This window comes from Mixophyes fleayi, chromosome 8, assembly GCF_038048845.1.
Source record: "Mixophyes fleayi isolate aMixFle1 chromosome 8, aMixFle1.hap1, whole genome shotgun sequence".
NCBI classification, from domain to species: domain Eukaryota; kingdom Metazoa; phylum Chordata; class Amphibia; order Anura; family Limnodynastidae; genus Mixophyes; species Mixophyes fleayi.
This window is the reverse complement of record NC_134409.1, coordinates 131,851,243-131,866,615: the sequence shown is the minus strand read 5'-3', so window position 1 is coordinate 131,866,615 and position 15,373 is coordinate 131,851,243. Positions and strand designations below refer to the sequence as shown.

At 41.4% G+C, this 15,373-nt stretch overlaps 2 protein-coding genes and 1 long non-coding RNA gene across 3 annotated transcripts in view; 1 reads left to right on the top strand and 2 right to left on the bottom strand.

The window, feature by feature from the left end:
- Positions 1–6,168, bottom strand: part of CELSR3 (cadherin EGF LAG seven-pass G-type receptor 3) — a 104,975-nt gene extending 98,807 nt beyond the window's left edge. The window contains 1 exon segment of the mRNA XM_075183598.1: positions 1,282–6,168. Within this exon segment, the coding sequence (XP_075039699.1) occupies positions 1,282–5,938 (4,657 nt within the window). The 5' untranslated portion in view covers positions 5,939–6,168.
- A 59-nt stretch (positions 6,169–6,227) lies between these two features.
- Positions 6,228–12,124, top strand: LOC142099757 (uncharacterized). The gene is made up of 3 exons (XR_012678604.1): positions 6,228–6,366; positions 7,127–7,227; positions 11,576–12,124. It is a non-coding gene; the product is annotated as an uncharacterized LOC142099757 (long non-coding RNA).
- Positions 12,125–12,236: 112 nt separating this feature from the next.
- NCKIPSD (NCK interacting protein with SH3 domain) overlaps positions 12,237–15,373 on the bottom strand; it is a 53,764-nt gene continuing 50,627 nt past the window's right edge. The window contains exon 13 of the mRNA XM_075183599.1: positions 12,237–15,021. Coding sequence (XP_075039700.1) covers positions 14,818–15,021 — 204 coding nt within the window. The 3' untranslated portion in view covers positions 12,237–14,817. The remainder of the gene's footprint in view (positions 15,022–15,373) is intronic.

Here is a 15,373-nt window from a genome sequence, read left to right as displayed (position 1 = left end):
ATGGAGTTTTACTTAAAACATTCCGCATGGACCCCACCTTTATACCCACTTTCCTCTAAACTAGGATTTTTTCTGGTTCCAATATAACGTTAATATACTTAATAGCTTTGTTATTTTTATCAATTATATTCTTTTAATGGAACTTTAATTAACATTTATGGTCGGTGGGCTCCATATTTTATACCCTCGCACCACGTTTGTGAAAGCTGACCTGAAAACGAACATGCTAATAAGAAATTATGAGGCCCTTTAAACAAATGATGGTAAGAACACAAGAAGATGGTGGCTCAGTGGTTAGCACTTCAGCCTTACAGCACTGGGGTCATGAGTTCAATTCCCAACCATGGCCTTATCTGTGTGGAGTTTGTATGTTCTCCCTGTGTTTGCGTGGGTTTCCTCCAGGTGCTTCGGTTTCCTCCCACACTCCAAAAACATACTAGTAGGTTAATTGGCTGCTAACAAATTGACCCGGACAATTTTAATGGGAAGAGCTTAACAAATTCATTTTCTAAGATCATTTTGGTCAGAATTATATGAATGATCTTAAAACTGGGATTGAATTAGCTTCAAATTTAGTGCTAGTACTAATACAGTAACCAGTAGATCAGTTTTTAAAAGGTTAACATCATAAAATCAGGACACATTTGTATGCTGAATTTGAGGTCACTAACACCAAGTTGACAAAACTTTGTCTACAAAATAGTCATTTTAAGATGAAATTTATAGAAAAGAATTACACCATTTTTTGTGAATGTGCAATAATTGGGAAGGCTCAGACGAATCATCTGTCCTTGCATGACTTCTAGATATTTTTTTTTCCTATCAAGCTGTCTACCGCAGCAAGTCTAACATACCCAGAAATTCCACAGGGTGAATTACAAAACCTGCCGGCTGAAGTGGCAGAGATTCTTTGTCTGTCAAAGGACAATAAACACATTCTTGCATTGATTATAGAAGAACACATCCAGTTTCACACATAAAATATGAGGATTTAACAGTTTGGGTGCCAGGGACAGGGTGTGAAAACCTGAAGACAAGTTCAGAGGCAGTTTGTCAATAAATAGAAGCAGAGAAGAGATGTAGAAGTGAAATCTATAGATAATATCCCCAAAAAAAAGGTTACATTTTTAGCCATAGTGGATACCTGGGTCCAAGATTTTCTACAACCCTGACCAGAAATGTCACAAACACAACACACTAAGGACACAATCGAAAAGCAAAAGGCTGACTGATGGATTGGGTGTAAAATATTGTTAAATAGCATATAAAAAGAGAATTTACCTGACACTGTGACCAGCATCGATGCCATCAGAGGACGGTTGTTGTCCAGTTTCCGGCTCAACCTCAACTCCCCACTGGAATGATTGACTATTAATAAATTAAGTTCATTCCCACGCTCAAAAGTGTAGAACAGTCTGTCCGATACGTCGGGGTCATAGGCCGGTATCTTTCCAATCACACCAGAGGGAAAAGTGTTGGAGCTGTTGGAGATGTAATTATTGAAGAGTATCTGGAAGTTTTTCAGAACAGGGGTATTGTCATTTTGATCGATCAGCTTAATGTGAACTGTGGCCCTGCTAACGAGAGGAGCCGAGGTAGCCTGAACCACAATCACATACTCCGATTTCGTCTCATAATCTAAATCCGTCAGGGCAGTGAGCTCTCCAGAAAAGAAATCCATCTGGAAAATTTCAGGAATGTTGCCCTCTACAATTTGGTACATTATTTGGGCATTTGGACCTTCATCGGGATCGGTGGCTTTGATTTGGCTGACCACGGAGCCCACGATGCTGTTTTCCTTTACAAAGACCTCAAATTCATCCGCTGGGAAGACTGGAGCGTTGTCGTTGACGTCCTGGATGGCTACTTGAATACGGACCGGGCTTCTTTGGGGAGGAATGCCTCTATCCACAGCATAAGCGGTCAACTCGTAGAAGGGGACACTTTCTCTGTCCAATTTCCGTATTGTACGAATGATACCTGAGGTTGGTTCAATAGTGAAATCCCCATCTCCGTCTTCCCCATTTTGAAAAGTGTATTGGACCCTTCCATTGGCATGAGAGTCCCGGTCAGTGGCTGATATCTGTAGGACACTGGTAAAGGGCGGGGCGTCCTCTGAGACTATACCATGATATAGGGTGTTCAAAAACTGAGGGGCGTTGTCATTGACATCATTAACCATTATCTCTACATAGGTGGTGTCAGATTTTTGGGGAATCCCATTATCTTTTGCCACAACCGCAACAGTGTACGTCATCTGGTCCTCATAGTCCAGTAGCGCATTGAGAGTGATGGCTCCAGTATCTGGGTCAATGCGAAACTGAGGGATGTTATCTTCCAAAAAATAAGAGATCCTAGCATTCTCCCCCACGTCGTCATCCGTGGCACTGATCACCACCACGGTGCTGCCGATGGGACGATCCTCGTTGATGTCCACCGGGTAGTGTGCGCTATGAAAGACTGGTCTGTGAGTGTTTGCATCTGTGATGTTTATATGGACGTAACAATTATCGTGAAGGATGCGGTCAGAGGCGGTCACTGTTAGGACATAACGTCTTTCTTGTTTGTAGTCAAGGGGCAGCGACAAAGTGATCAACCCTGATCCACTCTGTGTGTTAATGGCAAAGCGGTTGCGGGTATTCCCCCCAGTGATCTGATATGTGATGATGCTGTTCACATCCCTGTCTATGGCCGTTAAACTAATCACACTGGTTCCCACATTGGCATCTTCGTTTAAGCGAATAAAATATTCCCGTTGGGTAAACTCCGGTCGATTATCATTCACGTCCAGGATAGTGATGGTGACACTGGCAGAAGCAGACAATGGCGGATTGCCATGATCACGTGCTTCTACCCCAAACTGATATTGTTCTACAGTCTCTCTGTCCAGTGCGCCGCTCACGGTAATCCAACCGGTAGCGCTGTTGATTACAAAGGGTGTGGTAGCTAACACTCCCGTTAACTTGTATTCCATACGTGCATTTTCTCCATAATCTGCATCGACAGCTTGGATGTGAATGACAGAGTGGCCCAATGGGACATTTTCTAGCACATTTACTTGAAATGGGGTGCTAACAAATATAGGGGCATGGTCATTTATGTCTATTACTTGAACGCTTAACATACCGGTGTTGTTTGAGAGCGGAGGGCGACCGGCATCCTGAGCGCGGATTTTGAGTGTGTACTCTCTCTCTGCTTCAAAGTCCAAAGGTGCTACCAACAGTATGGCACCACTGAAACTATCAATGGAGAACTGACCTCTGCTGTTACCATTAATAATGTTGTAGTGGACCACTGAGTTACTATCCTTATCGAGGTCAGTGGCCGTGACCCTTATAATCTCAGTATGGGCTCGAATATCTTCTCGTACCTGGACTATGTAACGTTTCTCACTAAACTGGGGCACATTGTCATTTTCATCTAAAACTGTGATCTCCACTTTAACAGTAGAGGACCTGGGCCCTGGGTCCTTACCTTGATCACTGGCCTCCACAATTAGGGAATATTTCTCTCTTTTCTCTCTGTCCACTTGTCCACTGGTGGTGATTAAACCAGATCTGGAATCTATCTCAAACACCGAATGGGCAGCTTGTTCGTTCACAAAGCGGTATTTGATGTTGGCATTGGCTTGGGAATCAATGTCTGTGGCCCTCAGTTGCAAGATGGGGTACCCCTCCTCCACGTTCTCTCTAATACTCTCCCTGTACTCGATTTGCTCAAACGTTGGGCTGTGGTCATTTTTGTCACTAACGGTAACAGCCAACATGGTGGTCGCTGACAGACGTGGGCTGCCGTGGTCTACGGCGGTGACAATGAAATAGTGCAGAGCCATGTTTTCCCTGTCCAGGATTTCTATGGTGGAGATTAAACCTGTCACTGAATCTATGCTGAACAGCTCCAAAGACTTCTTATTCATCAAAGCATCCATAGTGTAGGAAACCCTCCCAGATTCTCCAGTATCTGGGTCTTGTGCTGTCATGGTTATCACAGGGGTCCCCGGGGGCTGATTTTCAGCCACCTGAACCTGATAATTATACTGGGGGAAGTGAGGATGTCGGTTGGCTGCCCTACGTGTCCTTATTAATGGAAGGGATGCCCTTTCTCTACTCCTCCCACTGATCCGCTGCTTGACATCATGTGTATGTGATATATGAGAGAGCTGGAAAGGATTTGGTTGCATTGCTTTGCTTCCAGCTAATTGTTGTTGGGAGTACAGGTCAATACTTGTAACCTTATCCAGTGCTGGAAAAGTAGTTTTTAGGCAACCTTTGGTGGAGTTAAATGGAAAGTAAACGGAACAGGGCTCTTTTGGGGACAGCTGACTGCCGTAGGGGAATTCAGACGTCTGCAAATGATCAGCTGCAGTCACCGTGGGAGCTGTCTGATGGTCCGGTGCTGAAATCTCTCCTCTCCACGTGTTGTCCCCGGGCTGCTCTCTCCAGGACTCCTGAACACAGCTCACCAAACACAGACCCCCGGTAAGGTCACAGGATGGGTATCCTACAGATACACCCCAACATCGACTGACATTCGTGCTGAAAGTCATTCCTAAGCACTTGGATAAAGGCAAAGATTCAGCACCTTTTGCGCAAAGCACTAATGAAAGCGTGGACTGGCTGTTATCCTGATAGCTTCCCAGTGTGTGACAGTCAGATCTGCTCATCGTCCACAGCCCCAATCTTATTTGAGTTAATTTAGACAAGTGTGGATAGAGGTATCTCCTCTGACAGCGCCTTATCAAGGGGACCATAAGCTGCTTTACGCATTGGAGAGCCACCCTGGTGTCCTCCTCTCTGCTGTGATGATAAAGAGCTAGGACCAGGCAGTCACCAGTTAAATTCCTATCACAGGCAAATTTGAGACCCCTCATGTCTGCTGCACAATCACACAAAGGTCTCCCTCCACATGAGTCCCTGTGAGCCTGACCAGACCCCAAAGTCCTAGGAATTAAAAGTCCCAAAATAAAATGTCCATCCACATTCAAATCAGTGTTTTTGTTGTGATACGTCTGGTTCCCAGCTCCTGTACCCCGATATAAACTTCTAGAAAAGCAACGTGAGAGAAAAACAAGTGGACAGTTGATGTTGGAAAGGCAACTACTGTTAATTGTGACAGTGCTGACATACCTGCGGCAGTCACTTCCATTCACAATAAAATGAAATGAACTCCCCTTTAACATTGTCCTATTGCTTGATGCGGCACAATTGAATTTCAATATTGGCTGGCAGTGTTGTAAAATAACAGTAATGTCTTTACTGTGAATCTTAAGGCAATGAGGTCCTAAGATGAGCAGAGAATCCATAGGAAGTACAATTGATTTTGTAATCCAATAACAGAAAGGGGGTTTCCCTCTCCCGTGTGTATTGGTCCTGTGCCCCTTTGATTGCTCCTCTGCCTGTTCCTTGGTCCTACAATTACAGGGTGGAGGCACAAATCCGGAATTTGGCAAATAAATGCAGGTGCCTTGTACATCCATGGGTTTCCCTCTGATCGTGCAGCCTCCCAAAGAAATCCACCTGCATTTATTAAGCAGAGCTGACCCCCAAGTCCTATTAATGCACTTTGCAAAGCTGCACCCGGTCGATTCTCCAGCGATCTTCCTGGCTAAGGTTGCCCAGCAGAGGGTCAAATGCCAAGGGTGCCTGCCCAGGCCCTCCTGGCTGCCATTGCCCCTGGCCTGACAGGCTTCCTCCAAGCACTGAGCTATGGTAGCCCCCTGGATGTCACACAGCAGCCCTGGAATGGAAGCCCCCTGCTCCACAATGCTCAGCCTCTCTCTGCACATGACTGGAGGAGGAGGAGTGGGGAGCCGGTTCCCAGAGCTCTCCCAGGTCCCTGCATGCTTCCCCCGGCTGGAAGTGAACAAAGGGATGGAGAGGAGGAGAAGCAGCGGGAGGAGATGGTAAAACAGGCTTGTTCCCAGCAGCAGAGCAGCCATAGTATCCCTCCTTGTCTCCTGGCACAGAGCAGCCCTCACTGGGCAGCGCTGCTCCCCTCCCCCGGTCCTCCTGTCTGTCTCCTGGCCGTGGCAGCTACCATCTACTCGGTGCTTCCTCCCCTCACAGGCAGACTCTCCGGGCGCAGCATCTCCTCACCCTCCTTTCATTCAACACCAACATGGCTCCCGGCAGCCCTAATGGTCCGCTCCACCCCATCTTCCTACCCCCTTTACTACAGGTAGCAGTTGGTATATCCCGAGGCGCATGCGCAGCAGCGCTCGCTGAGTCAGTAACAATGAGATCAGGTGCCATCTTTACTGCTGGCAGGTGGGTGAGCTGACCATGGTGCTGACAATCTGATCCCAGGGAAGCAACCTAGCACTCCATCCGGGAGGTATGATCTATGCAGGAACCTGCAGGACTTGGGGTATATATCTATCATCCATCTATATACACACATACATACATCTATACACACACACATACATCTATATATATATATATATATATATATATATATATATATATATATATATATGTATACACATACATCTATATGTATACACATACATCTATATATATACACATACATCTATATATATATATATACATATATATATATATATATATATATATATATATATATATATATATATATATATATACACACACACACACACCTATGTTTATCTATCTAGAAATATCTATCTATCTATATCTATATCTATATATATCTATCTATCTATATATACACATATCCACACACACACACGTACATCTATAACTATCTATATATCCACACACACACCTATATCTGTCTATATATATATATATATATATACACACACACATACATCTATATCAATCTATCTATCTGTCCTCAGGCCACACACTAAAATGCAATATCATACACAATGCAACTATGTGATCATCTTAGCTTGCATTTCAGATACTGCTTAAAATAAAAATTCAATTGCAGTACTTATAGTAATATTAAGATACACCAATAAGCAAGAACTAGTTGCTTATATCCTAGAAAACGATGACATATTGCACTAAACCAATGATCTAATAGATATTAGAACAAATTACAATGTCATCAAAAGTGACTCATTTTGCAGCTAAGGTTTTTTTGGTTCACTCAAATACTAGTCATGTTAACCCTGTCATGGCCACTGTGACCGTAGGCAACCTGTGGCTCATCAGCTGTCGTGGAACTACAGACTCCAGCATGCCCTGCCAGCCAGAGGGAAAGCTACAACCTAAGTCTGCTCTATGTTACTCTTAGGTAATATAGAGATGTGTTTTATTAGTTTTTCCAGATTAATGCCTATAGAGTCATATTACAAGTATTTTTTCCATAAGCTTTTTTTATTTAGATCTGATTTATATTTTCTATAATATGTGGAGTAGGATAATTTTCTTGACCTCGCTTTGAACCCATACAGCAGTTATCCATAAAATATATCCTTACTATGCTACTATAACCTCACAGCCATTCTAAGGGAGGTATTTGCTCCCTCCTTCTGATAAATTGCTTTTAATGACATCCAGACAGTATTAAAGCACTTTGCCAGTTATAATAATGGCTGTCAATGGTACGGTCCGCATCACCCCTGGAATTCTTCCAGCAATGGGCCAGACCCAACCTCATCTGCTAATAGGAAGCTGCTGAATATATTTAACAGAGGCTGAGAGTTCCCAGATCTGGCTCATTGTCCCAAATATCACAATGTGGAGGATCCGCCCTCTGTTGCTCACATGAATGCTTAGTTGTGTTCATTGAGACAAGATTCTCATTGTGTTGCTGGTCCTTTCAATCAACCCATTCTGCCTGTGCTATTGGCTCAGTGTGTCAGTCCATTTATTATACCAGACAGATCTGATAATGTCTTTAATCTTACCTAACTAGACAACATATGAATACTGGGCGATAAAGGAAAATAGCCATTGCATAATTTATTATGTTTTTTTTCTGCAAATCCACAACCATTATTTACTGTGGAGATTTGATGTAGTTTATTATTACTCTCATAATTGCAGCTGTTTTTCATTTGTCACAATTCTGAATTAGCCATGCATATCCAGCTTCAGCCAAGGCTGACGCTGTGGGCTATGCAGCATTAAATGTTTATTAAAACCACCTTTTTGCAATTTTCCTTGTGTTTCTGCATTTTGTTTTTTAATCAGCCTCAGGGTAAAGGAAGACCTCCAAAATTAGCACACAAGGTGCATCCAAACTATATCATACCCTAATCCTTGTATTTGGGAGTTTATCTTGGGTGAAGCTCTTCAAATATTAATGACATCATTCTAGACATGAGCAAGACCCTGTTGGTTAACACTTACATTATTTCTCATATCAATCAAAGCAGCAAATGCATTCTCTATGTATACAAAGTGCCTTTTCGTTTCGTAAGAAGTTATGTACTTTATCGTAAAGATATATGGGTGGCATGGTGGCACAGGGGTTAGCATTGCTGGCTGACAGTGGTGGGATCATGGCTCTATCGCTGTGGAGTTTGTATGTTCTCCCCGTGTTTCTGTGATTTCCTCCCAACTTTCTTCGGAAAGGTACTGATGTGAATGATTCCATAGAAAAGCACCTCATCCTCTGCAAGTGGAGTCAACATTTTTCTATGTGGCCATACAGGCAGCACGGTGGCTCAGTGGTTAGCCTTTCAGCCTCGCAGCACTGGGGTCATGAGTTCAATTCCCGACCATGGCCTTATCTGTGTGGAGTTTGTATGTTCTCCCTGTGTTTGTGTGGGTTTCCTCCGGGTGCTCCGGTTTCCTCCCACTTTCCAAAAACATACTGGTAGGTTAATTGGCTGCTATGAAAAATTGACCATAGTCTCTGCATGTGTATGTTAGGGAATTTAGACTGTAAGCTCCAATGGCGCAGGGACTGATGTGAATGAGTTCTCTGTACAGCGCTGCGGAATCAGTGGCACTATATAAATAGATGATGATGATTACAAGGCAAACTATTAGTGAATGGTGTTGTAGGTCACAAATATACTTACACTTTCTAATAATTCATATTTATGTCCCCAGTACACGAGCCCTTTCCTACAGCATTGGGCTCCCCCAAAACATGCATCATCACTGATACTGCAGCATTTGTGGTCCAATATGGACGATGATGCTCAATAATTACTCAACTGCAGTCGCTCACATCATTATTCGGTACGTTGGTAAATGTAGTTATGAAGATAATTGCAATTGGTCATTTTCAAACCAAGTAATCCCAGAAGTGATGTGGCCAAAGTGGACACCTATATTGTTTTTTTTTTTTTGCCCTTGGACCAAGTGTCAAGATCGCCTGGTTAGCAGATTATTGTTTCTCTCCATATGGCTGCAAATTATTATTAGAGTTGTTTAATTTTATAGCACCACCATATTACTTAGCGCTGTGCAGAGATCATTCACATCAGTACCTGCCCCATTGGAGCTGACATCCTAATATCCCTAAACCACATTCTTACATTCTACATTCCCCTGTTTTTGAACTGTGGGAGGAAACCCCAAACATGCAAATTGCACCGATGTAACCCTATATTATATTAAATATCATGTAGCAGTTAATGACATTTAATATTATACAGTGTTACATCAGTGACTTTGTAATGAATATATATATATATATATATATATATATATATATATATATATATATATATATATATATTAATATATATTACACACAATATATATTACGCTCACCCTGAGGCCAGGTTTACGCAATCATTGACGCTTTAGTTGTTGTAGAACTAAGAGACCCAGCATGCCCCGAGTCTTCAGATCAATAACTTGACAGCCACTGTTTATCCATTGAATGGCACCAAGGCCCATTTTGGTCACCAAACATCAGATACCAGTGCTCCCCCCCTCCCCCCCATATAAATTAACCTATTACGTACACCCCATCCTCCTTTAGTCACACCCCAGCACGCACCAGTAAATGGGTTTAGCTGTGTGATGTACAGTAATGAGGGAAAACTCACCCATTTATTTTTACCTGAGATAAACCCCCAATCCGGCTCCTGAATGGTCTCCTCTCTTTTTCCAAAGCAGATTGTTTCTTGGACAGCAGTCAGACTTGATAAAAAGGGAACTTGCAAAGTATTTCCCCCAACATATTTTAAATAGACTATATCTGCATATATCACTATGCACAGGCTTACTTATTTATCTGTATATTTGCATGAATTTACATTAAAATCAAGTGACACGTTTATTGCATGACTGAGGTAATTCTGTATCACCAATTCCAATGTAACAGCGCCCCTAGTGGTGTAGTGCTGACTTGACATTTTCAGGCAATAACTCTTATCCCGAATAGGTCTGTTTATTTATTTTTTGCCATTAGAATTTAAGATTTTAAATAGCAGTTTGCACCAATGCTGGAACAAGGTGTTTTAATACCCAATGCAAGCTGCAAAAAGTTATTACCCCCCCCTCCCCCTCCACCAGTATGGATGCTACATTTAAGAACAAACTATTTATTGTACAAATAGCAATATATTTAGGCATTTTAAATAGTGGAGAAATCTCTCTGTGGACACAATATGTATAAAGGCTTCAATTACTATATACATTATGTAATGTAACAAAAATCGCTGGAGCATGTATATTGCATTTGTTTTTGCTTGCTAGCCCACCTGTTCTACGAATACATGAGGCTGATCTTTGTAATTGTAGCAGTATTGTAAATAGAAACCATTAGGTGAGCAAAATGTTCAAATCTGTTCCACAATCCACTTACCCACTATGATCATCCAAAGCGACAGGAGCAAAGCCGAGTCCATAAAACGTTTCCTTTTTACCAACAGCCAATCACAAACCATGTTCCCACATTTTCCACTTGTGATTGGCTGAAAGTTGAAGGGGCAAAATCCCAGGAACTCCCAGCTTTGATAAGGTCTCGTGTTTGTTTTCTTCTTCTCCCCATTTGTACTACAACAATCATGAAATATTTCATTTTATATACTAAAGTGAATTAAGGTGTTAATGATTTGTTTATTCAATTAAGGTTTACTGTAAAATTCATTCCCCCCCCCCTTACTCTTTTGGTATAAAGGGGTCTTGGGTACACATTTCCACTAACTAGCAAAGTTGCCACTCCAGGGGTCCAAACCTTTAAATTACCCCAGCCCCCATAGCTCAGGGGGTCAGGAATAGCACCAGCCCTTTCAATGTAGGGTTAGTAGCCTATGGGTGCTGTTTTCTTTTACACACACAGGGGCCAGGAGCAGACCAGGTTGGAGCTGGTTTTAATTATTGCAGCAGGATCCAAAGTCACGGCCACCTTGTCATAGTGGAAACCAGCCAAGTACAGGGGGGTGTTGGGGATGACACACCGCACATTTTTCCAATTCTTTCTACCACACAGCACAGAGCTGTAAAATGATGAAGAAAAAGCAGATTGTGAAGACTTTCCCCATCTCTATAAACAGTAACATACACAGACGACTGTTGTGGACATAGCTTGTAATGTGGCCATTCTGATTACTGGAAATGGTAATGGATGTCACTAGCTGAAGATATACAACAATCATTACAAGACATCAGGACGGTCCACGTTCTAGCGGCCGCACAGTTTCTGAACTCAATTTTTTTTCCTCTTTCCGCAGAAAGATCGGAACACTGGTCTTCTTGAGTTATAAATGGCTTTAGTCCAAAGAGAGTTCCTAAACTGAGGTTTAATGAAAGGATTAGGCGTTCGCTTGATCTATCGAAATCAGATTCAATTTCAGCAAGAACACCACATTTAATAAACAGTATGAATTATAAACAGCGTTGGCTGTATCTTCTATAACACAAATGTTCTCTATCACAAATCTAATCCATACACAGATGTAATTCAGAGCAGTCATTAGACAGAGCAGTCTGGGTCCTTCCTATAGAAGAGCAAACTAAAAACACTGGATGTATATAGAGAAGCCAACCACATTGTATTCCACTTCCTTTACTTCATGAGTGTTATTTTCAATATCTTATAACTGAAAAATAAAAAGATACAAAAACACATCGCTGGTCAGAGGCCACTTGCGGATATCAATAGTTGGTTGAAACATTGTTACCTAAATTAATTACAACACTCACAGGACGTCTTTAAGGTTAAACGTGTCACAAATGGAAACAAAACAAAAATGAGAAAATCAGTAACCCACATTTAGGATATTAAGATAGAAACGTTTGTGTCGATGTATTATCTTCTTATTACACACACTGTGCTGATGTTCTCTACTGTGTCAGAGCCTCAGTTAATGAACATGAAATAAAGAGCAACGCTACCATCAAAGCAAATTTTTTCATATATTTATTGAACATAATAATTCTAGGATGAAACATATTTGGGGGGGTGCACAGAATACCTGCAGCAATGACCAGGTAAAGCAGCATCATGATCTCCAGAGGTTACGTGTAAACACGCCTCACACAGCTGCAAAGGAAGTTAATGCAAAGTAATAAAACGCAAGTTACAATGTAATCTAATTAAAAAAGTAACAAAACACAACAGAAGCAAGAGATATTACTAAACAATGAAGCAATACTGTATAGTAGTACATTTGTGTTTATAAAACAGAGCGAGAGAAACATTATTGAAAAAATAGAAGCATGGTAATAACAGGATCTATGCTGCTTTAGAAGGAGCTGAAGAGGCAAATGTATCACACCTTCTAAATAGGAAAATTGGAGGTGTTGCCCATAGCAACCAATCAAATTCTAGCTATCATTTATATAGTACATTCTAGAACATGATAGATTGACTCTGGTTGCTATGGGCAACACCTCCACGTTCCCTTTTAAGGTTTAATACATTTACCCCTGAATCTTTATATAGTCAACACAAAATACAGCTGCCTTATATGAGATACAATAATAATTAGATTATTTATAACTTTACCAATGGTGCATCTCCCAGCTATAGGAGTAACGGTCTTTGGACAATGGCCCGAATGAGGAAAAAGTGACCCTCCCCCCTTTAACTAGTAAATAAAAAAAGATATAATGTGATATCAGGCTCTAGAATTGCTAGCTATCCTATCGTATCACAGATAGGTCAGCATTTGTGGTAGCGATTGACCAGTTACAAGAGTTTACAGATTAATTAGGAAATTAAAAATGGAACAAAGCAAAACAAAAATAGGACCCAAATATTGGCCATTTAATTTGTGCACTTTGGGTAGAATAACATGCTGTACAATACATGACGAAGGCCTGGAATTTTATTTTATTAATTTATTAGTTTTTAATGTATAATACATGTAAGCAGTATTTGTCATTTTATATTTAATGTTAAAATCTTTACATTTAGTTGCTAAAAAAATACAATTCACTCGTGCATGCGTTTGTTAAATAAAATATATATATCAGTTTAGCAATATCAGTAACAAATTCTATTATACGCAATAGGTTTGTTTAATGGACACGAGACACATTGGTTAATTTTATTTTTTTGGTTTCACATGCTTCCACGTGCAGTTAATTTGTAATAATATTTTTATTCTTATAAGTGAGGGAAAAATAATCTTGATTCATTTTTTTAATGTTTTCCTGTCATTAAAACAGTGGAGCAGCCATTGTGTGGGCTTAACCAATATAAGACTGCGGCTTATCCATTCACTACGAAAGAGTGCCACGCCCCTCGGTCATGTGACTTGTTCCCCGTCACCTGTCATTTGTAGAATTACACTTACCGTAACACACAGTTCAATGTTCCAGTTTTATATGGTATAAAAGTACATATAAATAATTTATTTAATGTCTTTGTAATGTGTGTAACTTCCTTTTCCGAAATAATTAAGGCCTTTTGAGTGCACTTTTGGGAACATGCCACCTAAGCCCCCCCCCCCATGAAATTGAATGATCACCTTGTCCCCCGAAGTGACAAATCAGTTGCTCGTCCGCAAAGCTCCCGCAGTGCACACACCCCTGTGCGTAGAAACACATTTAAAGTCACCCTACCAACCGTGGAGGCAGACATTTTTGTGGGCTATACTATTATGCACCCTATTAATTCACTGGGAACTAGTGACATCACTCACGTCTCAGTGATGTCACTGGCGACTTAACAAGTGACGTAATGTCTGCTTCCCTGCAGGCCATAGACCACTTTAAATGACACCATCTGAGGTTCACTCTTCCAGGGCTAGTGTTTTATCAAACAAAAAGAGAACATAATTACACATAGTGTTCAACATCCAAAACATTGTACACTCCTCACATACCACCTGAGTTATTAGTTTCATGAAAATGTCAGTAAGGGAAAAAATATAGAAAAACTAATTGAACTTCAATGATTTTTTTTTTCCCCACTTTTATAAAAATCCATCCATCTCCCTGTTCACTCCGATATATACTATGCCAGTGTTATCCGCTTAAACGGCTATTGTAGAATTATTATATATCCCCCATCCAAATCCACAACAAGGATTAATGTCAAGTACAGGAGTAAGATTAATGTCTGCATAAAGCATTTTATCATAGATATAAGATCAGCGACTGTCCGTTCCGATACAAAAAACACAATCGTGGTTTAGAATATAACAGGTCTTCTGATAAACCCAACAAGCAGAACAAACTCTGACTAGAGGAAAAATAAACTTTAATTTCCAGTTTGCAATTTTACGTTCTCACGATAGGATCTCAGAAAAGACAAAGGGTTAGTCCTGAAAAGCGTTAGGAGAGAAGATATTAAATAAAAGCTATAATGCAATATAAAATCGCTTCACTTTTCAGCAGCAGCTACAGCAAAAATCCAGCTAAGACTCTCCTCTCTAGTAGAAGGGGCCGCTGTGACTCTGTAAACAAGCCGCAGACTAGAAACGGCGTTTGTAAACGGTCGGAACTGTGCCGCATGACGGCCCATTCAACCGCTCTCTTGAGAGATTTGGGGGAACTCTCTGTATATTTCACGGATAATCATCTTGTCCATCTGGCAGTGAGGTCCCTGCTCCTCTTCGTCTAGGATCCGCTGTAGTGTGCTGTGCAGGTCTTGCTGGCAGTGGAGATGCTGCAGGTAATCGGTTGAGCGGATGATCGAGTGCATCAGCGACAGATACTCCATTCGAAGCTACAGGGTGGAAGGAGTGAGTGGTCAGGGCAGCAGTGTGCTAAGTGGCGTCAAGTCGGAGCAATGTGCCACGGAGTACCAACGGCACGGTCCATGAAGGCACTCTGCGGCCAAGAACCTCTGCTCATTTATCATCATACCCCAAAGAGGTGCAACCAGACATCGCATTGATGTACGTTGGCACAATCGCTCCAAACTGAATCCTCCCTCCCCTCCCCGCTTGCTCTCTATTAGGTTGCAAAGTATATATTATAATAAACATTCAACAACTGTTTTCATTTGCCATTTTATGTTAATAAGTTTGCAAGAGATTTGCAGATCTCCTTTTACAGACTGTATTTGCCCTGTACTA